Raw genomic sequence first — 27331 nt, 5'->3', positions numbered from 1 at the left:
TACTATAATTTCATTCATTTCTTTGTAGGGTCTTTGTGTCAAAGAAAATAAAGCCCATGATCATCTAACTTCATATGTATCTGTATAGGGAATGTTTTATTAAACTATGTAAATGTAGATCTTTGACGGTTTGCTTTTGGTGGATATGTGAATCATTGTTACCTTGACAACCGCTCTCTGCTCACTTCTCCGATCCCACTAGCTGGTCATTTGGCCTCACTGGTTATCGTACAACAGTTCCTTGATATACAGTTGCATCTGTGGGAATCGGCAAATCAAAGTGTCCCCATGAATCAAATCAACAACATTCCTTTTCCCAATTTAGTCATTTTCAGATGAGTTACTCATTGCATAAAGAATAACAATTAATTTAATTTTCCCGTAAAGGTAAAGGAAATCCATCAGTGTCATAATTCTTTTCTACAAAGAATTTGCACATTGTCGTTTTTATGCAAAGAGAAGCGCAGCGAATTTTGAAGATAACAATGAATGCATGAATATACATCACAGCTAGAAAATATTTTGAACAAACATGCATAATAGATGTGGACGTTGCTGGCCGTCCATAGTTGCGATTGATCGGATCAATCGTAACTCTTTGTAAGATTGGGCCCTGATCATCTTAAGAGGATGTTCTCTATTGTGTGAACATCAGTGAGATACATGTATGTGTGCGTTGGTGCTTAAGTATGACTTGTGTTTAGACTTAACTCCTTGTGAAATACAGCCCCTCATGAAAGCAGAAAGCCAATGGTCTTTTTATTTAATAAATCCTGAATCTTAACTTCAACTTCAAGAGTATTGGGTTTATTTTTAATCTTTAGGATTAACTTTTAAATCTCAGAGGATTTGAATTCAAATCTTTAAGCTTTATATTTTATTCCACAAGGTTTTCATCTAAATCTGATATTTGGCTGATCACTTTTTTCTAGTCGATCTCAATTTGTTTTAAATCCTTTGAATTTAGAGTTTACTTATTTATGTAAATGCATCAAATTAGGAAATCATAAATCAATGATTTGTGTAGGTTTTTTCCCTTGTGTGTCTTGCCATGTGTTATTTGATCATGTATGTCGTGTTTTGTTTGTAAACTTTACATAGAGATTTGTCATCATTCTTACAATTGAAATAAAGATTGAAGTATATTTCATAAGTACTAGAAATGGACACTTTTCATCCGTCAATTCTGATCTTAAAGGAATAGGTTTGACAATATTTGATAGAAGCTGGTTTTTCAATCCAGATTGACGATGTATGGTGTGCTTATGAATATCTTGTATTTGTATTTTGCTGAGAGTTGTCTGTAGTTTATGACACGCCTGAGGTTTGTACAAATTGTTTTTTCTCATCTATTTATTTTCATTTAATGTATTTATGTATGTAAAGACGGTGTGTTGTTATCTAATAACATGAGTGAATTTATTGAATGGCTAAGAATTGATATTAGTGAAATTATATCGTTGAATTGAAATATTTTGACCAAATTTGGACTTAACAACCATAATTTAGATCAATGGTTTGTGAAATAACTTAGAATGATCTAGTAGTGCTAGTCTCATGTGGAGTTGTTGAGATTTATTGATCAGAGTTCTAAAAGTAAGTGAAAGTGAAATTGAAGGTTTTGGGGGTAAAAAAATAGTTCAATACTTCTAATGAATGTATAAATTTAAAGTCATTTTAGTTTGCAAATTTATGCAAAGATCCAATATGCTTCAGCAAATATATTCCACTCAAATTGTGCACAAAATTGCCACTTTTCACCCAGGTGTAGGTTAATTGCGTACTACATAATTCTGCAGTATTTTGATGAAATGTAAAGTGTACCTTCTTCCCCCCCCCCCCAGGAGTGGTGAGTGTGTACATTGCCTATGACAGGCATGTATCAAATGACAAAGGGGAATACCATAGGCCTAATTTGTATGTGTAAAGTATACAGAGTTTTCATCTAAAAATAAAAACATGACTGATATTGCTGATATGAAATTTTTTGATGAATCATGGGCGTCGGTGCAGGGGGTTATTCTTTGTTCACAGGGAGGGGGGGGGGACGTCTATTGTTGCACCCCCCCCCCCAAACACAAAAGATAATCCTCGGTTCTGATGCCCATGGATAAATCTACTAAACATATAAAGATAAAATAATAATTTTTAGAATTCTACCATAATCTGTAGATTGGATGAATGTGTTTGCTTGTTGTATGTGTAGTATCACATTCTATTGGGAATAGACATATCAATTTAAGATATTAAAATAGTTTAGGAGGAGAGTTAACGAAAAACACAGCAAAAACAAAAATGATAGAGTAAATATCGGTGTTTTAGATGTGAAATAGTTTTCTTTATTTGATAAAGAAATAATCATTTACTCATGAATGTACATATTTTTTTTCACCATGCCTTAGCTGTTTATACTTTTAAATTGCACTCTAGTTTTTCTTAGATCGTGCACCACTAATTTTATCTGTGATTTATCATGGGTGATTTGTTTATTTCATATTTCAAAGCAAGAATTTGAAGAACAGAGTTTGTTATTATACATGACTACTTACTGCGACTAACATGTATAAAATTGTGTATACATGTACATGTAGAAAAAAAATGTATTCTAGAATATCTATTTAAGATAAAAATATAACTTTGCAAAGAAATATAAAATCTGGATTTTTGTGGAAAGTAGGCTTTCATACTACCTGGAACTGCCATTATACATGTATTTATTAAGTCATTTAAGAATTCATAAAACAATTGAATGAACAAGGATTAGTTAATATTATACAATGGTGATATGGATCCTCATCATGTGATTGGCTGAAATCTGTCACATGGCCAGTCATTTATTTTAGCTAATATACAAATTTCGAAATGACTGGTACGAACAACTAGTTCTATCGCCTGGTCATGGTTTTGAGATTAAGATGGTTTACCAAATAAGAAGGATCCACATCACTTTGTTATAAAACAAATAATGCACATCATTTTGCTCAGGCATTAGAATAATAATCACACACACTTGTTACCTTTGAAACAGTCCAAAATGCCCTCAGCTACACCCCGGGCATTTTAGAATTGTTCAAAAGGTACCTCGTGCGTATAATTCATACTAATGACCTAGATGATGTGTAATATACAATGAATACACTAGCCCTTAAAGTGTAATCTTTTTTGAAAATTATATCCTGGTAGTAAAATTGCAAAGGCTTTAGTTGTATCCTGTGGAGCTTTATACATAAACCATTGTGTACATATTACCCAGGTGCTACAGACTAAAGAAGGAAAATGATACTATTTATTCTAAGAACCACTTGCTGGCCAGACATTTTATCTGTTGATAAAACATTTGGCCATAATCACTAAAGTGAGTCATCATGTTGGATGAATTTGCAGAAATGGGGGGCAAATTGTAATTTTAATGTGGTTTTCACCCTACTGTATTTAAAGTGTTGGGAGAGAAATCAGGAAAACATGATATGCAAGCCACTGCAAATATTAAGCTCTGTTAAACTTCCTGTCGAAACATCACCCCAAATTACATCCAGTCCACCTCTAGTACAATTCCCACGGAGGGTGGGCATGACATCAACGGAATAAATGGTATACTCTTTACTACGACATAAGCTTGTACAAAGGACTGAAAGTTTTTTACATCCTATTGTAAGGACAACAGTGCCTTGTTGATGTTTTTTCTGAAGACTTTTTTCATATATTAGGACAGTAATCTGTTCTACAGTTTGCAAGAAGGAAGCAAGTGATTAATAAAGATATTTTGAGTGATACACATCAGCATAGTATTATGTAACCAGCCACCCCAAACCCAACAAAAAGTCACCAGCAATGACCAGGGAAGATTCTCAGTAAATAGTCATTTTGGTCTTCAAAATTGAAATGATAAGATTTAGCCACCTGAAAGAATGATTCTTCTTCTTCATACTGCCAAAAAATTTTGTTGTAAAGTTGAAAAAAAAATACAAGTTTCTTTGACCCCTTTTTTTCAGATTCTTGGAAATTTTGCTAATATTACACTGCTGCACATCTCATGGTTGAGTGAACCCTGAACTTCAAACATTTTTCTATCTCTTTATTCCTCGAAGCTCTCTGAATTTCTTCTGCATTCAGTCAACTACTCGTGTGAATTATTGTTGATCAACTTGGGCAAAGTATATATATCATTAGGATGTGCTTTTTCAAACTCAATAAAAGATCTCACTTTATTGCGGGCGACTTGGTGGTTTTGGGGTGGGATGTCACATTCTTGTATGCTCTTTTTGGTTAAATATAACCAAATAGAACACCCATCCTGCTATGTCGGGCAATACATCATGCTACTGCATTCTAATCAGTATGTTGAGAACTAGTGAATTTTTGCTTGGTGAAAGGAAATACCATTTCATCGCTTGCTTCCTCTTGTGAATACACTCTAAAAACAAATCAGTCAAAAATGACTAGTTAATAGGGTCAGCTGGGTGCAACTGTTATTCTAGTCATATTTTACTAGAACAGAGTTATTTCTGACAAGAATACATGTCAGAAATGTGACTATCAGTGATTGCCATATCAGTTGCTCCCAGCTGACTACTGGTCTAGTCAATTTGACTGATTTGTTTTAAGAGTGTATACTCTCAAAATTTCATGGATTGAAAATAAATCCAGATCAGCTGTGCAAAGTGGCCAATCAATCTGGATTGAGATTTAAATCCTAACGATTTGAATTAAAACCAGTCAAGATTTTACACAAGATGTTTAGGGCCTGGATCTTGATTTAGACTTTTACTGGTCAAAAGTCCAATGACTTGGGTAATAATATTTATGAAGCACCGGGAGAAGCCGTTCTGATATATGAAATGCTCTATGAAAGCGGACTGTTTTTCACAGCTGATACGGGCCCTGTATTATGAAGCATAGCGATCGATCGTGGGGCTTATTTCTACAATTGATTGCTGTGTATTATCAATCAGAGAAGTCGGCCCAACTATCAATTGCTAAGTTTTGTGTAACAGGTTCCTGGATTTATTTTACATCCCTGACAATGAGAGTTTACTACTAACATTAAAGGGATGGTCCGGGCTGAAAGTATTTATAGCTTAATAAATAGAGTAGAATTCACTGAGCAAAATGCCGAAAATAACATAAGAAAACGGAATGTGTGGATGTGACATCATCAGCCCACCTAATGAATATTCATGACGACTGTTTTCACAAAATATTGCTCAACTTTAAACTTCAATAACTTTATTATTTGTTATCCGATTTTGATGAAATTTTCGGCATTTTCTCAGTAAATTCTACTCTATGTATTAAGATATAAGTATTTTCAGCCCGGACCATCCCTTTAATCTATTCACTGTGAATATGTAATGTAGTACTCGTAGTTCAGTGACGATTCAATGCAGTTTTGTGCAATTATTTTCTTTGAATATAGATAATGAGATTTTAATTAGTTGTGTATGATGTGTATGGACTAGTTTTCAAGATACCGTCTTTGTTTGTATTGTGTATGTATTATAATGAAATTGTTGTATGTAATTCTACTCTCTCAAATTTGGAAAGAAACAAATCATTATGACACTATTAAAAAGTAATTTAATATTTAAATTATTTGACCCCATTTCATGCGTTCCCTTCCAAGAAATCAAATCTAATTCTAATGATTGAAAAACAGTTATGAAATAGATAAAAATCCATGAATTACAAGTAGCAGTATATAACCAGTTTGTATGTAATTTGACTTCCGTTTTCATTATGAGCAAGGGAACCATTTGTACAAGAACATTTCATTGTCATTTCAGACTTAAGTTCCTTAGTAATCTAAGTGAAGAAATTTTATAGATTCAAATATCCTACAATACAATATAGGGGATGCAGATTGAAGTTCTTGGTAAAAAACAAAGAAATTGGTAATAAGATCATGATTTAAGAGGTGTTTCAAAGCGATGATATCCTTCAATTTTAGAAGTTTATGTTGAGACAACAGTAGTATATCATATTAAAGCAACACATGTTATTCAGAGAAGAACGTTCTTAACCCGGTAACATATCTCACCACAAATTTTATGATAAATAGTTGAATTCATCCTTGGAAGTGTCATGTTATGTTACACAGTTCATCACATTTTACATATCCGGAAAAATTCTAATAAAGTAACTCGTAGTAAATGTCACAGTGCTTGGATTTAGTTTTTTTTTATTCTGTCAAAATGCTAGGATTTTACCTCTCTCTAAACGCAAAAGAGCTAATCTATATAGTCCCGAATCATGCTCCTATTGGAGGGATGCTAGGGACCAATCCCTTTGGAGTGAACTGCATGTGCCTCTTCCAAAATAGTCATGCACTCTAAAAGGATTGGTCCCTAATATCACTCCAAGAGGAGTGCGATTAAACACTATAGATTAACTCTTTTGCATTTAGAGAGTGGGATTTACAATCATCCATTACCGCCACCAATTTTTATTTCGCATTTCAGACTTATGCAATGACAAGATACAGGGAGGAGAGGAGGGGAGGCGGAACAAGAAAACGAGGTGGAGGAAGGGAAAGAAGAGGGGAGCATTAGGAGAAGGGGAAAGGAAGGGGAACAGAAGAACAGAAGAAGAGAGAGGAAGAAATGAGGATGAGAAAGAACAGGGATAAGAAGATGGGGAAGAAGTGGTAGGGTAGAGGACGAGGCGGGAGAGGATGAAGGGGAAAGAGAAGAAGGGAGAAGGCGAAGAGGGGGAAAAGAAAACGAGGAGGAGAAGAAGGGTACGGAAGAAGAACAGTGAGATGATGAAGAAGAGGGGGAGAGGAAGGATGGGGAAGAGGAAGAGGAAAATGAAATAGAAAAAATGAAAATAATAGGGAAAGAAGAAGAGAAAGGAAAACAAGAAGAGAAAGAGGGGAATGGGAGAGAAAGATAAAAAGTAAGACAAACAAGAGCATGAAGAATATGAGGAATGGAAAGAGAAAGAACTAGAGGGAAAGGGCGAGGGGAAGAAGAATAGGAGGAAGAGAAAAAGTAAGAGGATGGAAAGATTAAGAGAAACAGGATGAGGAGGAAAATACAGACGAAGCGGAAGAATAAGAGGAGGAAGAGGAGTAGGGGCATACTGATGGGGGCTTGGGAGGAAAAGAAAAAAAAAGAAAAGGAGAAGGAAGACGAGTAACTATGTTTTTTTCCATTGAACTAATCTATGGAATCTGGAATAGAAATATGTAAGTAGGCCTATATTAAGTAGACAAGTTAAAGTTTGTGACAGAGTTTGAGATAATAATTAAGTATTGATAGTAAATGTCGCAGGCCTATCTGAGCGAACGAAGCGAGCGAATACATTTTCTGTTAGGCCTACCTTTTTAATAAAAAATACAATTTTTGACTTTTTGTCAGGAAAAAAGGGTATAATTTTTCATCCCTATTCCTTCTTTTTCTCATTTTTTCATCTCGATTGTGAACAGTTTGGTATCCATGTTTTCAGCTCACCCCCCCCACATCTGTACGTCGGTGTCTCGCAATCCCGACATAGCACTTCCGTGCTATAGAGTAAGATCACACACTCACTCTAGGAACACAGTCCGAGAACTTTTTACTGTGTTTGCCCATGAAAAGTTTTGTTCATTACTAACATAGGCCCTTATTACCATGACGACAAATTTATACAATATTATGTGTAATATATACGAGGGTGACAAAGACATTACTTTCAAAAGAGCCGATAAAAGATCTCAGCACTTTTAATACTCAAGTGGCAATTCTTTCTGTATCGATCCTTTCTGTTGTTCTGGACTGTAAACAAAAGATTAATAATTAATCGAAGATGACTAGAAAGTAACAAGTACTTCATTCTCGGGAGGAGAAGTTGGGGGTCGGGGGAGTGGGGGCGCTCCATTAAAAAAAAAAATCATTATTTTCAAGAGCACTCGCGTGATCCTCGGGCGATAGGCACGTCCATCTCCTCTGCTTGGGCACCATTGCCATGATTGCCGAACTAGCAAGGATGAAAATCTGGGAAACATCTGGGAAAAATCTGGGAAAAGAACCCTTTTCGAACAAGAACCCCCGACCCCCGTTGTCATGTATCTTTCCCTCTTTACGGTGAAAATATCCATTGCAAACTCAAAACAGAAAATCAAGCGGTCATATGTTTTCTAAGACAGTGTGGATAATTATGACACAAGCTAATCTGCTTCCGCTTCTTTAATTCCTCAACATGTTTTCATGAGCGCAGATTCTCTTAAAAAACATCTCCAAAGATTAAACGGAACTTCGGTGAGTATAAAAAACATTATCTTGAAATTGATCAGTTAATTCGTCTGAAATAATTATTTGCATTTTGTTTTTGTTTCCAGTTACTTAAAGCATTGCGGTATATTAAAGTTCATGTTACAGTTTATGATTCACCAGTTGCCTACGGTAACCGATTGCTCCCTACACAAAGTCTATTGGAAGAAAATAATTCCATATTCAACGGGTTAACGTATATTAATCACCCATCTCGGAAATTATTCCATTAACCTTTTGAACGTTTTATTCATCCAATTTCTAAGTCCTGATGATATCTATTTTTTATTTCAAGTTTGTCATTTTTCTTTATTTCTTTCTTTGGTGATCTTTTTATGTTGATTTCTGTGGACAAGCATAATATCATCGGGTATAGCTGAAAATAATGCTTTGTAAAACAGAAAAGATAAAAACAGTTTCTTTGTTAAAATAATTAAGTAACGCAAACTTTTTCCTGGTTTCTTCTATCAATCCTATGCTCCAAGTCTCCTACCGTTGCCGCTACTACCAGTGCCATTCAGTGCGTTTCAGTCAGAAAAAAGGTAACCCAAATCTAGGGAGTCGAAATTCAAAGCCCATTTAATTCTTAAAATTATTTTGGTTTGATATGAGAAAAAAACTCCTAATCTTTCCATTGATACCGTATTTGTACCAGTTGTGTCACGCACGACCGAACTAATTGATGTTGAAGACAACATAGGCAGATACAACTTTTCCCAAGTTATTGAAAACTTGATGAAAAGGCAGAGGCTGATGTAAATACTTTCATCGATGCCGGAGTTGGCAACAATCTTTTGATTGGACCCTACTTCTTCCAAGGGAGTGTAAATAGGCGAATGTACTTGTAGATGATTAACAAGTAGATCATACCACACCACAGTTGGACCAACATTTTGAGAGACAGGTTCGAGGAGTGTACAGGCATCTTTGGTGGATTCAGGATGGCGCTCCTGCCCATCGTTAAACACCATTCGTGATAGACTCAGAGAACTCTTCCGACATCGAGTTGTTGCCATCAGCCATGACGTTGAACGGCCATCAAGATAGCAAGACCTCATAACCCGTGATTATTTCCTTTGGGGACACTTAAGAAATAAGGTGTTCGCAACTCCTCCCCGAGATCTCGATGACAAATGGTGAGACGATGACAAATGGTGAGACGAGCTTTTCAAGATATCCTTCCACGCTGCCGGCTTTAATCGTGTGCAAAGGAGAGGAGGAAATTTTAAAGGTGTGGGTGAATAAGGCATTAACATTTCAATCATTTCAGAGGAGTGCCTTGAATCATCATTCCAAAATTTAATTTGAGAACCTGAATAAAATCTTATTTTGGTCCCTCTGGACGACGGACACAAAACGCATTCATAACGGAAACAGCGGACAGGCCAAATTTCGGGGTGGCTCCATATTTTCATCCGCTGCAGACAATCATGGCCCCTACTAAGAGTAGGGTCCATGAGACAATGAACTAAATTGGCAAACAATGAAATCACATTGGACGGATGCTCGATGGATATAAGAGTACATAACGTTTTCCAACAGATGGCAAGGTTCTTTTTCGTTCTACATCCTCTCTGCATCCGCAAGTGCAGTGGGACCGAGCTTAATCCACTTCACCGAAACTTGGAAAAAGTGGTATATGCACCTGTTGTCTTCAACATCAATTAATTCGGTCGTGCATGACTCAAATGGTACCAATAGGGTATCAATTGAAAGCTGAAGAATTCCTCCTTCATATCCACGAAGAGTAATTTCACGAAACGAAATATGATTGGTATATCAGCCCTCTAGATTTGGATTACCTTTTTTTTTCTAAAAACGCACTGTACTACTACCATTACTACAACTACTACTACTACTACTACTACTACTACTACTACTACTACTACTACTACTACTACTACTACTACTACTACTACTACTACTACTGCTACTACTGCTACTACTGCTACTACTACTGCTACTATTACTTCTACTACTTCTACTACTAATACTACTACTACTACTACTACACTGCAAAAAAACTCCGTTGTTGATTTAACACCAGCCTGGAATCTATATATGTCCACACCAGAGAGATGTTAAACAACACCAGTTTAGTTTGGGTCTAACACCAAATAGGTGTTTATACAACACCAATTAGTATCAAAACAGCATCGGTTTGATTTTAAACTGGTTTTGTTTCACTACTTCTTGGGTGTGGACATATATATATAGATTTCGGGCTGGTGTTAAATCAACACCGGAGTTTTTGCAGTAAACTACTACTACTACTACTACTACTACTACTACTACTACTACTACTACTACTACTACTTCTACTACTACTACTACTACTACTACTACTACTACTACTACTACTACTACTACTACTACTACTTCTTCTACTACTACTACTACTACTACTGCTACTACTACTACTAGCCTAAATACTACTACTAATACTACTACTACTACTACTACTAATACTACAACTACTACTACTACTACTACTACTACTACTAGCCTAACTACTACTACTACTACTACTACTACTACTACTACTACTACTACTACTACTACTACTACTACTACTACCACTACTAGCCTAACTACTACTACTTCTACTACTAGCCAAACTACTACTACTACTACTACTACTACTACTACTACTACTACTATTACCTGCTACTACTGCTACTACTACTACTACTTCTACTACTACTACTACTACTACTACTACTACTACTTCTATTACTACAACAACAACAACAACAACAACTTCTACTACTACTTCTACTACTACTACTACTACTACTTCTACTACTACTACAACAACAACTACAACTACAAATGTGTGATTGATTTATATACATTATTATCATCAACATACCAAGAAGCATTTCTAACTTGGAAATTGTTCGTGTTTCCACTGATTTTCTTTCCAGACTAAATGCAATGGCGATGTTCTTTCAGGCATTCTTTCCTCGACATACGCAGTCAGTGATCTTAATATTATGTGGTAAGAGTTAATGCTCTGTTCTTGCCTAGACATTGTCATTTCATTGTAACGATTGTAACCACCAATATGATAAAGAAGTGAAATAAACAGTGGAACTAATCAAATGAATATGTCTATGGAATTTATCCCTCATCCAGTAAATTCATGAATATCAAATTGAATTAACACACAGAAACACGCCAAATCATTAATGAAAAAAAAAATCACGTACTGCAATTAATTGTAATTTTATAACAAAGAGATACGACTAAAGTGATCACTATTTACCTTAACCCTTCCTACATAATATAAATAGGGTAATATAAACACATATAAAACTTAGGTATGTGATTAGGCACACATATAGATAAATCAACCATTAATACATAAAGCCATGAACGCAATTAGTAGTTGTAGATAGATAGTGTAGATTTATGAACGAATAAGTGATGAATAAGTGATAAATTAATAAATTAAACAGGGATAACGACCCACTGACCCTGGACGCTAATTTTTGTACTGTCCTCCGTTATTTGATTTCTCTCAATTTTTCTTCCCTTTCTTTCTCACTTCCTGATTATTAATAGGGAGGGATTGGGCAGGGGCTGAGAGGTCGCTCCCTGTGGCGCTGCCCAAGCCCAACATTTTCATTAGTGTAATGACTTGATTTGGTTAAGTAATATGCGTTGAAAAAATGCAATCACGTATCCCTTGCCAGTCAATATTGTGGGTAAAAAAAAAATCATTCGTAAGTCTGGCAATAAATTGCAAATTGGGACGACACTGGGTGATTTCAAGTTGAGTGTTGACCTTTTGGTGTAGGTGTTACGTCAATTTTCACACGATTATAACACCAAACATAAAATGAAGATGGTCTAGAAAAGTCACTCACTATTTGTTGAGATGTCAATAATGTGATCTGGATCAGTTTTACAAGCTCTGAATAAGTTTTGGAGCTAGGGGAAGCAATCCAAATTTCAACACCAATACCAACACCAAGGCCAACACCGTACTTGAAACCACCCACTGCTTGTCTGCTGCTTCCAACAGGCATTAAAAATTCAGTTAAAACAAATAAAAATCCAGTAAGAATCGACATATTATTGATTCTAAATTTGCATCATAAATCTGCATTTTATCGAAAATATTTTTTTTACAACACTCCTCTTAAGAAACCTATTTGGTGCTCTTGTTTGAAGGAATGACTGTGTATGCCTTTGCCATTGAAGTAACGATACAACAAACTGGACTTGCTATTCTGGGAAGGAACGCCGTTTTAAAATGTCACTACCGAGAGACATCTTCGTCTACCCAATCGGGACTCGTCTACTGGAACTCAGATATTGAAAAGAATTTCATCAGTGGTACATCGAACACCAGTACCACAAATACTTACCGCCCTCAACGGTATCAAATGTGGTTTGATGGAGCATCAAATGGCGTCTTAAAGATTTTGAATGTGGGTTTTGACGACGAGATGACGTATGCATGTGGTGTAATCACAGAAAGCGGGAGCGGCCTATCAGAAGATTTTGAGCTAATTGTTCTAGGTGAGATATAGAATGTACAATAAATTGAAGATGATCATGATGGCGATTATGTTATCGGAGATGGAAGATGGTCAAAATAATCTGATGAAAACAGGAATGCTTTGTTGTGTCCGGGATGACTTTTAAAATATTTCAATTGGGAATGAAATATGATGAGAGATTGCGATGAATTGACATTCTTGGGGATAGTAGAGGAAGTTGTTGTCAAATATCAGCGTCAAAGGATACATATCAATACGATAGGCCTAGTTAATTATAAAGTCATTCATGTCGATAACGCTATTCCCTCGAGTTGAATGAATTTTACTTTTCTGACTTAATGATTTTAATTCTATAACTTTTTTCCTTACGGAAGTTATCTTTGTAGGCATTGAATAGGCCTTTATATTTTTATCGAAATTGATTCTTTAATGAGGAGGGGTCTCAGTGGAAGAATCTATGGCGTCCCAATGGTGACATTTATGACTCACTTTTATTACATAATCCTTTGTCAATGCAACTCATTAACCATATAGCTCCACCGTCTCATGTAACCATTGAGAGCAAAGGATCCAGCAGCAGTGAAGTGGTCGTCGTTAGTGGTCAATCCCATTCAATTACATGTACTTCCGGGTCAAGCAAACCTAGTGCGAGTATCACGTGGTCTAAGGTAGATGTGAACTTTGACCTCCAACTTCATAAATCAGATCAGGTGAGTTTTGAGTAATAAGTTATTTCCATAGGTTCGATAACCACTTTGCAGTGTAATGATAAACGAGAGAGCTGTATAGGGAAAATGTCATCGATAGTGTACGTGATTTGTGTGTGTGTGTGTGTGTGTGGGGGGGGGGGGGATGCACGTGCGTCCGAGATATAGGCCTATTGAATAGTATCTCAAACAATGAAACACATCTAATTCAACAAAAAAATGTACCCTTTCGCACTGACATTTCTTTCCCGGCGAAAGTCAACGGGCGATTGCAGAACAAACGAAAGAAAATTGTAAACATTACTTCTTACCTATTACAAAAAGGTATCAAAAAAATTAATTACAACATATTTTGGAAGTATTACGATAAAAACAAACAATATCACCTTGTTTTTATATCTTAGCGCATTTTATACATGTAAAAAGTGTTTTTTAATAAATATTGTTAGTAAAAAAAAAAAAAAATGTTCGAGGGTATCTACTTGGCCATAGCATTCAGCTGGGCTTGCAACTATCGCGCGCGGAATCTCGGTGCAGGGGACTTTGGGAGAGAAAAAAATTGACCTCTGACGTCATTAAAGAGGAGAAGTTCTCCGGTTTGCTTTCATACTGGCCTTTTCACCGGCGAACTTCACCGGTGAAACAGTTTCGCCGGCGAAGTTCTCCACCTCTAGAGGTGGAGAAGTTCACCGGCGAACTTCACCGGTGAAGTTCTCCTGTGTACCTTTCATACTGGACACTTTCCCCTTCGTTGGCGAACTTCGCCGGTGAAGTTCGCCGGTGAAAGGCGCAATATGAAAGGGGTATGAGTCAAGGGTTTTTCAGTGACCACTTAGTTGTGGGCCAATCTGGCCCAAAATGTCATAATACGCTTGTACAAAAAAGATTATCCTGCGCAAGGGATTTTTTTCTCTATTCCCTTTTTTGGGCCACCTACCCATGTCACATGAGTTTCTTTGCAAATTTAAAACTGACTGATAAAAGCCTGCTGGAAAAGAAAACAACGTAATACGTGCACATTCTACGATACATCATACTCTTTAAAGAAAATAATCTTTTAAAATTATCCATTCAGTCCACCACCCCTTCAGAATCAGATGATCGCATGGTGATTACACAGCGTCTGGTGAGTTTCATACCAATGCCACCCCATGACAAGAAGAGATTACGTTGTGCCGCTTCTCATCCTGCACTCGAATCTACGCTATCATCCACGGTGACATTACGAGTCATGGGTAAGTGGTGTTCTTCTACAGATCCGTCACTTTAATAAACCGGGTGGGTGTTTCATAAAGCTGTTCGAAGTTAAGAGCGACTTAAGAACAACCGGTGATCCTTTCTTGTGGTAAATGGTATATTCATTGGCGATGGTTACGCGCGTAAGAAAGGTTCACCGGTCGTTCGTAAAGTCGCTCTTAACTAACGAACAGCTTTATGAAACACCTACCAGAACGTTCAAGTTATCACGCTAGTTCTTATTAGACCCTATGCATTGACGTCATGCACGCCGCCACATCAGAGGCTGAAGCCATCGACTTGTATACCTTCATTTATCTGCAACTGGCGCACATTTGACAACTCCGTTTATGCCTATTTCTATATCCTTTGAGAGAGGGCGCTATGAAATTATGACGTCATATGCATAAGGTCTATTCCATGAAATTTCGAGATTATCAGGTGTAAGGGTGCAATAAGGGGGCTAGTTCTTGAACCACAATTTCAGTTGGCAATCTCGAGTTTTTGGAGTGCGCTTTAGTGATCTAATTGACAGGTGAAGCGCACGCAGGTTTTACTTCAGGATAACTTGATACTGTTTGCCCATTGCATTTGAAAAACTGTACACAATGTTTGCTTCCCGTTTGCATCCTCCATGAAAAGAAGGTCTCATATAGGCCTGTTGACTGTTCTCCAACGTGTCGACTTCTGGGAACGCTCTATTTACCTCTTGATCTATACCATAACTTATGTAATGTTATCCAATCTGTTCGTAGTTCTCCCTCGTGATATGAGGCTGATCTTGAAAGAACCCGACCTAGAGACCACCTTAACCGGAAACCTTAATATAGATGATGGTGATACCACCACCTTCCAATGCCTGGTCCTTCAAGCTTCTCCTGCAGCCACAATCACCTGGAGGATTGGTGAATCTCCAGGAGATACTATTGACGGGGAAACCAGGGTAACAGACAGAGGTGATGGTCTGATGGATACCGATTCTCAAGTCCAACTGGTTATTTCCAGCGAGCAACACCATAACCGTCTTCTGACATGTGAAGCTACTCTGCGCATCAACTCGAAGACCCACAAGATTGCAAGATCCGTTACTCTACTTGTTCATGGTAAAGAATCCTTTCCATGTTTTACGTATCGATAGTGGGGAGTTTCCGTTCCACAACATATGGTGGATTCAAGAACGGAATGAATGTATTGTCAAATGCCTGCCATGGGAGCAAAGAAGTCTATGGTAAAATTTAATGAATACAAACAGCAGCTTAGTCCGCGATTCTGAACAACGTTACATTTGCAAATATTGCCATCAGCTGTGAAACTAGGAAAAAACTGCTGTTTCGGTTCACCAAATTTCGACAAACACTTCTTAGCTGCTCTTTGTCGTTAGACGGGCATAGGACAATACGTCTATTTTGTTTATGAATCCTGCGTACGATGCTGAGCAAAAACTCCCTGATATCTGTTCAAGAACGTTCCCACAAACAGCCATGTTGGAGGGGTGAGAATAAAAATCTGCGCATAGAACTGAGAAGAATCAGTTTCCTTTGGTCCAATTGTGTCCATTTTTGTTCTCCAATATGACTCTTAACGGGAAATATATGCTGTACTTTGTTTGGCTTAAGTCTGACAGCTACTTGAAAATCCTTCCCATTCTCAAAAACATATCCAATCAAATTCAGAGTCTGTAAAATATTTGCGTATAATGATGGCCAACACTGTAAAAACTTCGAAAATTCCCCAACATCCAAGAGTAGATTAACATCTAAACGGATGTGTGAACCTTATTTTTGGCGAGGGATTTTGAGTTTCCCATATATTCCTGCTGCAATAAATCCACCGTAAGTTTAATATTTTTATGGGCTTTCTTAAAATCTTTGAACAAATCGCGATGAATAGTAATACATAAAAGTTACTCACTATACCTGCGGTGTAATCATCAGTGATAGATTAAAATGGTTTTGCAGTATCAATACTGATTTCTTGGAAACTTATGCTCATTTAGCAGGGGATATACGTATGAAAAGGACAAAGACATTTCTAGGGGTAAAATAAATATTTGAATAGTTCTATTGTGAGCAAATTCATTTACGCAGTCCATGGAATTGGGAATGTCAGCCAAAATCTTCTTCTCCGATGAAATTTTGTTTAATGCGGATGCTGTAGGTAAACTGATCCACTCTCCTTACTGTGTTTAAAGGTCCCCCGAATATGATAACACTTGACGGAACAAACAACCTCCTTGAAGGTGCTCAGAGCTCGATAACCTGTTCAGCGCCCAACGCTTTCCCTGAGCCAAGGATCACCTGGGACATCGATGGCCGTGATGTCACGGGAATGACCACAAAAGGTGCAAGTGTAACAGCTAGAGGGCGCTTTACCGTAGAGAGTTCTCTTCCCCTTGACGCCGAAAGAAGCGACAATGGGAAAGTTGTGACGTGCAGAGCGATTCATTCAAGTGTCAGTGGTGGGGAAGATCACGTGACGGATGCAGCAGCCACACTTGATGTTCACTGTAAGTACATGCGTATACCATTTTGCTTAAACAGGACACATTTCCTACATACTGGGTGTGCGAGATACCAAAGACGCTGAGGCGACTTGCAAAGACGGTATATGTTTTTGTAAGACCGATTACTTTCAAGGTATATGTTTTTGAAGATAATTGTATATCCTTGCAGGGCAGTTCCTTTACCTCCCATATTTTCCTTCTACCTCAAATAAAAAAGTAATTTGCTTTCTGGAAGGATTTCGTTAATCCATTGGCTATTCTCCTATGTTGAGAGCCAATCAATTTTGCAAAATATTAAATCACTGATTACAGCTAGGCCAAATGCAATATCTCTCGTTCTACTGTGAGGAAACCAAATAAATGTATATTTGTATCTTACTTTGAGAAATACCCTTTCATTCTTGATAGATTGCCCATCGAATATCACAACAACATGTCCTGTGGTACGAGATTGCGACGAAGCCAGAGTTCGATGCAGCGAGGTGATTAGCAACCCGGCCACCGTCGTGAGGATGTTTCAACATGAGCAGACCGTTTCCCAAACCTTGACGACTGTAGATTACAGAAATGTGACGTCTCCGGTCCATGGGGTAAAGACAAATGTCATTTACGAGAGGCAATTCACCAAGGACAGTGGTCCCAGGGAGTTCCGATGTTGCACAGAGTCTTCTTCGATTTGTCCAAACATAATCTGTCATCGCTGTAGAGCTGACATTCAGTGTAAGTCTACTGTATTTCATGTATATACCTAATTTCAAAATTGTGCACAAGATCATGCACTATTCTCCCATGTTTTCAGTCGAACAGAGTAATGAATATATTTTCTTGTCTTTATGGCCTCACCAGAGCGAATAGAACGTCAAAGAAACATAAGCATAATGGTCCGACAGGGCGTATATATATATACAAACAATCCTTAACATCTGCTATTGTAGTATAATTTATCATAATCAATTTCGTATCATGAATGATATGCCTTTCTTTTGGCGTTAGTTTAAATTTAGTTATCATATCTAAATATAATTTCGTTTCGACACCTTTCACACTCCCAGATCCTCCTGAAGTTTATCGGCTTCCGGAAGGTCAAACACTTCAGGTCACAGAGGGGGATAGTGCTAATTTGACGTGCTGCGCAGACGCGAACCCCACTCCGGAAGGACTGATCACCTGGAGTGTACAAGGTCGACATAATGTCTCCTGTTCACCCGAAGGCCATTCACATGTTATTGAAACAGTCAGGGGATCCACAGGTGACGCTTGCAGCACGTTGACCTTTGAACCTGTGACCGCAGGGGATGCCGGGATACACGAATGCATGGCTGACAATGGATTCGCTACCTCGTACCATGTCACCTTCGAGCTCCAAGTAAAATGTAAGATCTTGTCGGTGGAAAATATATTGCATTCGACAGAGTTACTGTTCAGGGTGGGTGCTTCATAAATATGATAAAGTTTTTTGTAATGTCTTGCACGACTTTACACACGACTGAAGCATACATGCTAAGTCAATGTCGCTACAAAGAGATATATAATTTACCACAGTGTCACCACGTGGACATTTACCCTGATTGGGCGCTCGAGCATCAAGAAATTCCTTCCTTCCGGATACCCATTAGTTCTCGATGCTAAACTATTGGTAAACTATAGGGTCCCCTACTTGGATAATTTTCACCACACAGCATTAGTTAAGTTGGATATGAATTAAATGAATATTACCTTTTAATTTTTGTTTCACTGAGCTAACTAATATTCAATGATTCACACTTACTTTCTAGTCCCGCCTTGCGCTACGGCAGACCAAAGCTCCATGTTATTAAACAATGGGAGTGACGCTACTCTACTGTGTGACGTCATTTCAAACCCACCATCCGAGGTCACGTGGTACTTTAACAACCAACCAATCAACACGAGCAGTCCGCGGTATCAGGTGACTACTGGTGGCAGCAGTGGGATCAATCACATGCTTATAAGAAGTGAGATTGAAATACTTGGCATATCTGCATCGATTGACGCAGGGAACTATTCCTGTATGGCGTACAACTCTCTGGGTAATGTCACGAGCGTCACTCATCTTAAAATTGCAAGTACGTTAACCCAATCGTTATATCTAACGTGAAATTTTGAAATAATCTATTCGTTTATTGTTTTTATTGAAAACTCCTTCATAATGATTTTTATTTGCATTTTGTAACTATATATTTCACGTTTTATATTATGAATGATTATCAATCTTCTCTTAGTTTTAAAATAGTTACCAGTTTATGATCCTCCTTGCCTTAGTGGCACAAAAGGCCGCGGTTTAAAAGACCTCACTTCAAACCGGCACAGCCCCTGCCTTATAAAACAAGCTACCCCGGGACTGATCTACTTTTTTTTGCTGAGAGGAGGAGGGGGTTGATCAGTTAGTTTGACCCAACGCCGATGAGTTGCGAGGTACAAGTGTACTGCGTCATTGTCTCCCTCCCGTAGATAAGCCACTGTTCTCGTCATCAGCAAAAAGTTTATATAATTGGCGTTTGATCCCCTCTCCCTTTTCAGGGAGCCCAAGAGTGTGGAAAGAAGGGGGGGGGGGGGTGGGGGTGGGTGAACCCCTAAACTCCTCCTCTACATGTAGCATGTCTAGATTCGCAACTGTACATTTTAAGTACTATTACTGACTCTTGAAAACAAATTCCCGTCTTTGCCACCATGCGTGTCATGTACTTCTTCTCTCTATTGGTAAATACCGTCTCGACTATGCAGTTTATCAGTTGATGTGACCACTCCAACAGTAATAAAACATTCCAGATTGCATTTGTTTTCTTCATATTTTGAAACATGTCTTATTCTCTGCTTTTTCCGAATTCCACCTCAGCCGTACCAGATCCACCGACGGAACTACACGCTCCCATAAACTCAATAAAAGAAACATCGTTATTGGTGGAATGGAAACCCGGCTACAACGGTGGCAAGGAACAGACATTCCGATTGGCTTATTGTTTGGTTGACTCAATGACGTCATGTTTTCAGATATCCAACCTTCGTAATAAAACATCCTTCGAGTTTGCAGATACCCTTAAACCATACACCTTATATGCCATTAGTGTCTGGAGTAAGAATGAAGTAGGGAAAAGTACCGAAGTTTCGATCAACGCCTCGACAAAACGTAAGAAATGTATAATTCCACTGTTCCACTCGTATGATTCCAGACATGCCATTAGAAACGCATAACGCTGATTGAAAAAATCTGCAAACTATGTACTATTTGAGTTTTTTTATGCAGAATCGGCGATGAAGTGTGAATATTTCCTATTTTTCGACGGAGACAAATTATGGAGCTAAATTGAATTCCTGATGGTGATGGCAAAAGATTTACCTTTAAAATGAATGCCTTATCTGTTCAACCAAGTCACAGATGAAATATGATATTCCACACCTTTCGCATTTACTACGGGGAAACTCCCTACAACGCACCAATTCCTTTGAAAATGCGCGTCAAATCACAATGGAGAGCTGAGATGCTTTGTCGAAAATTGATGGACCGGGACGGCATCGGAATCACTTGACTCTGGACATGACATATTTGCAATTGTTCGTTTGGTGTAAATCTTAGGATGATCTGCTGTCCCAGTTCACCAACTTTCGACAATAGCCTCTCAACTCTCCATTGTGAGTTTAATGGCGTTTTCAAATGAATCAATGCGTTGAAGAGAGTTTTCCCCCAGTATATGAGAAAACTCTACCTTGAGGTGACGTATGACATACGTCATATTTCGTTTCCTTGGCAATTTATTTCTTGGGCAATAGAGAGTCATACAGTCAAGACGTATCGTTAAAGTACTATTCTTCTTCTTTTCTTCCTTTGCCACATATTCCAGTTTTTACCTTCTCTTTCCCTGTTCTTTACTGCTTGCAAAATCCCAGGGGAGAGGCAGGGGTAGTCGTCTCCTGCTCAACCATAGTGCCGCCCCTGCTTTTCTGATTCTAACGAATATTTTTTTTTTTTATCTTTATCATTTTTTTCTTTTCATATTTTTCAGCTTTGTCACCTTCGGACTTAGGTGAGTTTTATATTCAACAGTAATCCTATTTTCAGTACGACCCATGCTACTTATCCAAATCCATATGACCTCATATGCAGTCAAATTAGGTTTGAGAATATTCAAACACGTTGGAGACGGAGCTCGCTTATGTATGGGAAAGAGTCTCTAATGGGTTAAGAAATTCCTAGCAATGTTGTTAAATAAATTAACCGGAAAATTCCAGAATTTGACACTTGCATAATATTGTAGCACTTATCCAAATATCATTGAGGCAACAAATTTGACAACTTAGTAAGGTTGTGCTAGCGTGTTGTTACGGCTTTTAAGGAAGTTCTTAATAAAACTTAAAGAGGGAGTGAACTGTGTGTGTTCTATCACTGACTGTGTGTTGTTAATACATAGACCAATAAATATACGGATATCTACTAATACTACAGATAATACATCGACCTATAATTGTATTTCTATAGAGAAACTAAAATGTGTTGAGAGGAAAAGTAATTGTGCTACTTGGTTACATAATTATTGTGGTATAAATGTATTGAGTAGTTAATTAGCATGCTATCATTCAAGTGGGTCTGCATGATTAGACTACAGTAGCATCATGGGTCAGGACACTGGTCGAGTATGAGTAGTTGAGAACTCGAGATGCTGCTATTGGTTCGTATCTGCTTTAAGAAAGTATACATCTGAACACAGTGTAGTAAATAATAACATTTACAAGATCCACTATGAACTGCCTCCATTTTTGTGTGTAGAATTCGAAATCACCTACAGCCCAAGCCAGGGCGTGGTCATCATGCAGTCTGCAGGCGGGTCAGCGATAGATGGCGCTATTCCCAATGACCTCTGCATCCGGATTGAGGTCAATCTAGGTCAGGACTGGGTCCCAGGAGAAGGATGTCTTGAAGTGGGCGTGGTCAAGACTATACAACGTGATCTATTGGAAGGTCAGCTTCGAGGAGTAAGCTGTGGTCGAGAGTTATGTAGCAGCCACAGTTCAGTGATTGTTCAAAACAGCCAAGGTACCACTTTTTTCGTAATCCATGTCCACGCCAAGATGCAGTTAATGTGAATAAAAGTAGAAAAGTAATTCAAACTTGTTGAAAAAAAAATCATCAAATTCGGATGTCAAGAAAGATTTGACATCTTTAGGTTTCCCGTATGTTCACAGATTTCATCAAAATCGGATGTCAAAGAAGAAAATTATGATATTTCAATATTTCACAAAACAGTTATACACACATGCTGGTCAATATGCAAATGAGGTTAATGATGACATCATCCATTCATTTTTAAAATTTTATTTATACAAAATATGAAACATAATTTTCCATTCATGTACGAATATATTTGTGCTAGTCTCTCTGATTAAAATGTAATAGATGTTCAATTATTTAAATAGTGCATATCAGAAGAAAGCGATAACATTTATTTCTTAAACGCTTAGTTGAGGTTCTATCCTTTTAAAAATCACTTGCAAATGTAGATATATGGTTTGTTCATATCACATGTCAACAAAGTGTAAGAACACGATAAATGCTGAGAGAGAGAGAGAGAGAGAGAGAGAGAGAGAGAGAGAGCGAGAGCGATATATAAGTTTGTGTTGGCTAGCGTCCATCTTACAACCGGGAGGTCGGTAGTTGAAGCCCCAGCCGCATCGGCGCCAAAGGCTTTTAAGAGGTGATGGTTGCTGTTACCCTGTTTAAGGTTCATAATAGAGTCACGTCGATCTGGCTCAGCACGGTGGCTGCCTGGCCCACGATCGATTGGGCAAAATTAATTGTATTTTTTGAAGAGTATTTTCATTTCAGATAAGACATATTTTCTATTTCGAACAATGAAATATGGGTTATCAATTCCGAAGGTTCTTTATTCCGAAACACGTAAATTGCCTATACCTCGATGTTCGTTAATCCGAAAACGAAAAAGGGTTCGTTAATCCGAACATTTGTGGCGTAATTCCAAAGGTTCGTTAATCCTAAAAGGAAATGAGAGTCGTAATTCCGAAGGTTCGTAAGTCCGAAATCGAAATGAGTTTCGTAATTCCGAAGGTTCGTTAATCCGAAAACGAAAGGAGGCTCGTAATTCCGAAGATTCGTTAGTCCGAAAACGAAATGAACAACGAACCTCATTTTGTTTTCGGATAAACGAACCTTCGGAACAACGAACCTTATTTCGCTTTCGGATTAACGAACCTTTGGAACAACGAACTTCATTTCGTTTTCGGATTGTCGAACCTTCGGAACAACGAACCTTATTTCGCTTTCGGATTAACGAACTTTCGGAATTACGAATGTATACGTATCAATTTTGGGGTTCAATACCATTTTTTTCTCTTTGCCCTCAGGTATCCCCTGGACTATTATCATAATCATATCTGGTTCCGTTGGAGGCATCATATTATTAATAATCATTATAATCTTTTGTTGGTGCATCTGCCAGAGGAAGAAAAATAAGAAGGAGACAATTAGAGATCTCAAAAGTAAGTTATGATCCTTCTTTTGTGTTTTAAGATAGTATACAACATTACTAAGGCCACTCGAATGAAGAGTACATGTAGGTCTATGTACATCTATGACTCCAGAGTATTAAATTTCACATCGAGTCACGGTTCCCCGGCAACGCTAGTCTTTTATCTTGACATGCTTCTCCCTTCCCCCTCTCTTTCTCCTTTAGAAACAGTATCATCTGATCCTGTCCAGCGGACTTCGAGCAGTTGGTACCAACCTTTGTCCTTCTGGAGCAATTCCCTACCACCTCCTGCTCTACCACCGGATAGGCCGAGTATCAAGTCCAAAACGGATCCCGATGGTGAAGGTAAGTATCAGACCGACAGTCATAGGGACGCACCACTAGATATCCTGGGGGGGGGGGGAGGGGGCTGCAATTTTTTTTAAACTTGACTTGGTAAATGAGCAAAAAAAATGACACACCATCAGAGTAAAAAAAATTAATGGTACAGTGATGAATCATCTGAAGAGGGGGGGGGGTTGTTTCAATGGAATAAGGAAAGAGCTTGGCTCAAAGAAGAAGGGAAACAAAATGCATCAACCCAAACTTCCAGCCCCCTTTGTATCTAATGGTGCGTCCCTTATCAGACATGAGTAAAATACTGCGTAGATACATGGACTACTGACCTCTTAATGTCACAGATGACGATGGATGACTTGGACCTCCATTCGGACGTCCAGTTGTATTTCCTGCGACAATTGCTACAGGCTTTATTTCGTCTAAGATATAGGGTTAGGGTTGAATTAGACTTCTATTTAGGTTAGGTGTTAGGTTTAGGGTAGGGTATATTGTTAAATCGAGGGTTGAAGTTGGCGATTCCATTAGTGTGTGAAATTGACAGCGGAGCAATTGCCGCGGGGGTAAATGTCATGGAACTGTTTACAGACCTACACAGACCTCCAAGGATACACAAGGCGTCAACATGGATCTCTTCCCGGATCTGATCCTGGTTAGTCAGGCGTCTATATGTAACTGAGGATTTAAGCTAATTATCTAATTTTTGTTCTGGAAAACATAGAACCTTACCTGGCGACTTATGTTGGTTTGGGAGTGGCTGGTCACATCTGTTCCTACGGTGTGAGGAGATAAACTCGCAATCTGAATTATCCTTTATACAGCTAAGCCCCTTTTCACCTTCACGGATCTAACACGGATCATCCTGTATTGCCGATTCGGGGTCATCCGTGTAAAGTCAGGGATTACAGTGTACACACCGGCTACTCAACCGGCGCCATTCTTGATGAACTGGAATATCCGGGAGAGAAATTTAACATGTTCAATTTTTCATCCCGGAGTACACGGACGAATAATCATCCGTGTTCTTGCTTGTAGCCACCGTGTACGTCCGTGTAACTATCGAATGCATCCGGGAGGCTTCTTGTAGGAACCGGGAGGTCCTTGTTTATACCGGCTATATCTGGAGTCGAAAATTTTCCATTGCATTCGTACATTAAGAAATGTCCGTTTTCTTCACCATCTATGTGTACGCTAAGGGCGTTGCAAAAACGAAAGAAACTTCAATCTTGTTCAAGCTCTAGAGATATCCCAGTAGAGACCGTAAGCCACCATGAAGGTCCGTGTAATATCTGTGTTTTCCGTGTTGACTCCCGATAGATTATCAAGCAGATTCCTATATTCCTATATAGTGTCTCTCCTTGTAGAAACCGCACTTTTCCGTATACTTCCGTATAAATACCCAGTTAAATCTGAATTGACTCACTCCGGCAGTGGTAGGAAAATATTGATTTGGCACCCCGGATCACCACGGACTGAGATCCGTGTTGCATTCTTGAAGATGCAAAAGGGGCTTTAGAGCAACCTGAAGAATGCTAGGTATGGGTTTGTAGAAGTATGTGGTGTAGGGTGTGCTAATGAGTGTGACATGCATATGTGAACATACTGATACATGCAAGAATACGCGTGGGGTGTGTGTGTGTGCGTGCGACAGATGAGGGTGTGCGTTAAGGTGTGCATGCGTTCCCCCTTTCAATTAACAATGGTATCTTCGAGGCATAGTTAATTCAATTACTGTAAAGAGCCATGTAAACGTTTTCTGGAGAGTTCCGAGCGTTCATATCAGTCCTACCAGGGACCCCCTCTCACGTCCCTGGTAGGTGTTTCATAAAGCTGTTCGTAAGTTAAGAGCGACCTAAGAACGACTGGTGATCCTTTCTTGTGCAAAATGGTATGTTCATTAGCGATGGTTAAGCGTGTAAGAGAGGTTCACCAGTCGTTCTTAAAGTCGCTCTTAACTTACGAACAGCTTTATGAAACGGCACCCTGGTCCTACAAAGGAAGCTTGGTGCAAAGTAAAATCAGTGACGTGAGAGGGAGCCCTCTAATGTCCCTGGAAAATTCACCAACAACAGAACATACAACTCCATTTAATTAGTAGATTGGATTTCCATCATAGTTTCTTACATAATTTGTTTCACATTGCAGATCCAGCTTACGAGATTCCGGATCAACCTCCTATTCGGGTGAGTATCGTTAATCAAAGTAATACAAACCAAGTGGAAAGTTCAGCAGGTGTTCAGTGTGCTTCTATTTGTTTACAAAGGGCATTGTGCAAATTTCCGTTAAGAAAAATATGACAGTGATGAATTTCCTTATATTTGAGGTTGATTGGATCAATCATAAGTCTTTGCAAGTCAGGGCCCTTTTAATCTTTGGCAAGGCAGACAGAAAATGGAGTTCCATGGACAGATCTGTGTTCCGTCTTGCAAAGCGTTGCTATTAATCCGATCAACATCAACTATAATGGAAATCCGTAAAAGTCATAAATTCTCCTACAGGAAATAATGAGTGACACACTCAATCCTCCAGACAACGATGGACTAACAATAACAATGATAATAATAATAATGAAAATGATAATACATATGATTTATAAAGCGTATTTTCCATTTTTATCACAAGCTCAAGGCGCTTAGAAAACATGAAAAACTAAATGTATGTGAATGTATGAGTATCTACATAGAAAGTATTATTTCTAGATAGATGTTATCTAAAAATAACTATATAAATGCCTATTATTATCATTATTATTATTACATCACATCTTGATAATATTTTGAAAAAAAAATGCAGTTTAGATGTTAGATTTGCTGTTCATAGTTGCGGTTCGGATCAATCGCAACTCTCTATAAGACGGAGCCCTGAAATGTATATTCTCTCACATTTTTCACTCTTACTTCCCATCAGACATTCATGTATGACGACACTTCACCGAGGTCACCTTCTGCAGTGAGAGAAGACCCGGATTTTGCTGATGACGGATATATTCCGATGATGACCAACACAATGACAACATTCACGAAGCCGCCCATCAAACCTAAACCTCCTAAACCATTACCTAAACCCTCAGCTACATATGACAGCATCAAAGGAGGGATTTATGAGAATCTCAGGATTTGAAAGGAAAGGGTTCTAGATAAAAATATATAATTCTTATCATACCCAAAGGATCCACTTCAGCTCTTCTGAACTGTACTTTTCGGACCCTGCATATGACACGATGTTAATATTACCCTTTACCATTCTATATGAAATGTCAAGCGCCCAACAAGACGGCAGTAGGTCCAATTTT

At 38.3% G+C, this 27331-nt stretch overlaps 1 protein-coding gene across 1 annotated transcript; it reads left to right on the top strand.

The window, feature by feature from the left end:
- Nucleotides 1–12430: 12430 nt before the first annotated feature.
- On the top strand, nucleotides 12431–27297 carry LOC135155275 (nephrin-like). Its single transcript, XM_064104208.1, has 15 exons — nucleotides 12431–12779; nucleotides 13295–13470; nucleotides 14543–14702; nucleotides 15459–15806; nucleotides 16895–17209; nucleotides 17615–17926; nucleotides 18259–18579; nucleotides 18982–19290; nucleotides 20061–20351; nucleotides 21226–21246; nucleotides 21987–22253; nucleotides 23579–23713; nucleotides 23908–24066; nucleotides 26191–26222; nucleotides 26947–27297. Exons 1-15 carry the CDS (start codon nucleotides 12431–12433, stop codon nucleotides 27157–27159), a joined length of 3408 nt encoding a protein of 1135 aa, XP_063960278.1. The 3' UTR covers nucleotides 27160–27297.
- Nucleotides 27298–27331: the final 34 nt, after the last annotated feature.

The sequence above is a fragment of the Lytechinus pictus genome, chromosome 8 (genome assembly GCF_037042905.1).
Source record: "Lytechinus pictus isolate F3 Inbred chromosome 8, Lp3.0, whole genome shotgun sequence".
In the NCBI taxonomy this organism is placed as follows: Eukaryota; Metazoa; Echinodermata; class Echinoidea; order Temnopleuroida; family Toxopneustidae; genus Lytechinus; species Lytechinus pictus.
The sequence above is the reverse complement of the archived record's forward strand: the minus strand, read 5'-3'. Positions and strand labels throughout refer to the sequence as shown.

What these genes read in the sequence shown, in the direction of transcription:
- LOC135155275 (XM_064104208.1), top strand. Translation starts at nt 12,431, where the DNA reads ATGACTGTGTATGCCTTTGCCATTGAAGTAACGATACAACAAACTGGA. An exon ending in CGTTACTCTACTTGTTCATG is followed by an intron (nt 15,807 to 16,894) that starts GTAAAGAATCCT and finishes CTGTGTTTAAAG; the next exon opens with GTCCCCCGAATATGATAACA. An exon ending in CACTCATCTTAAAATTGCAA is followed by an intron (nt 19,291 to 20,060) that starts GTACGTTAACCC and finishes ATTCCACCTCAG; the next exon opens with CCGTACCAGATCCACCGACG.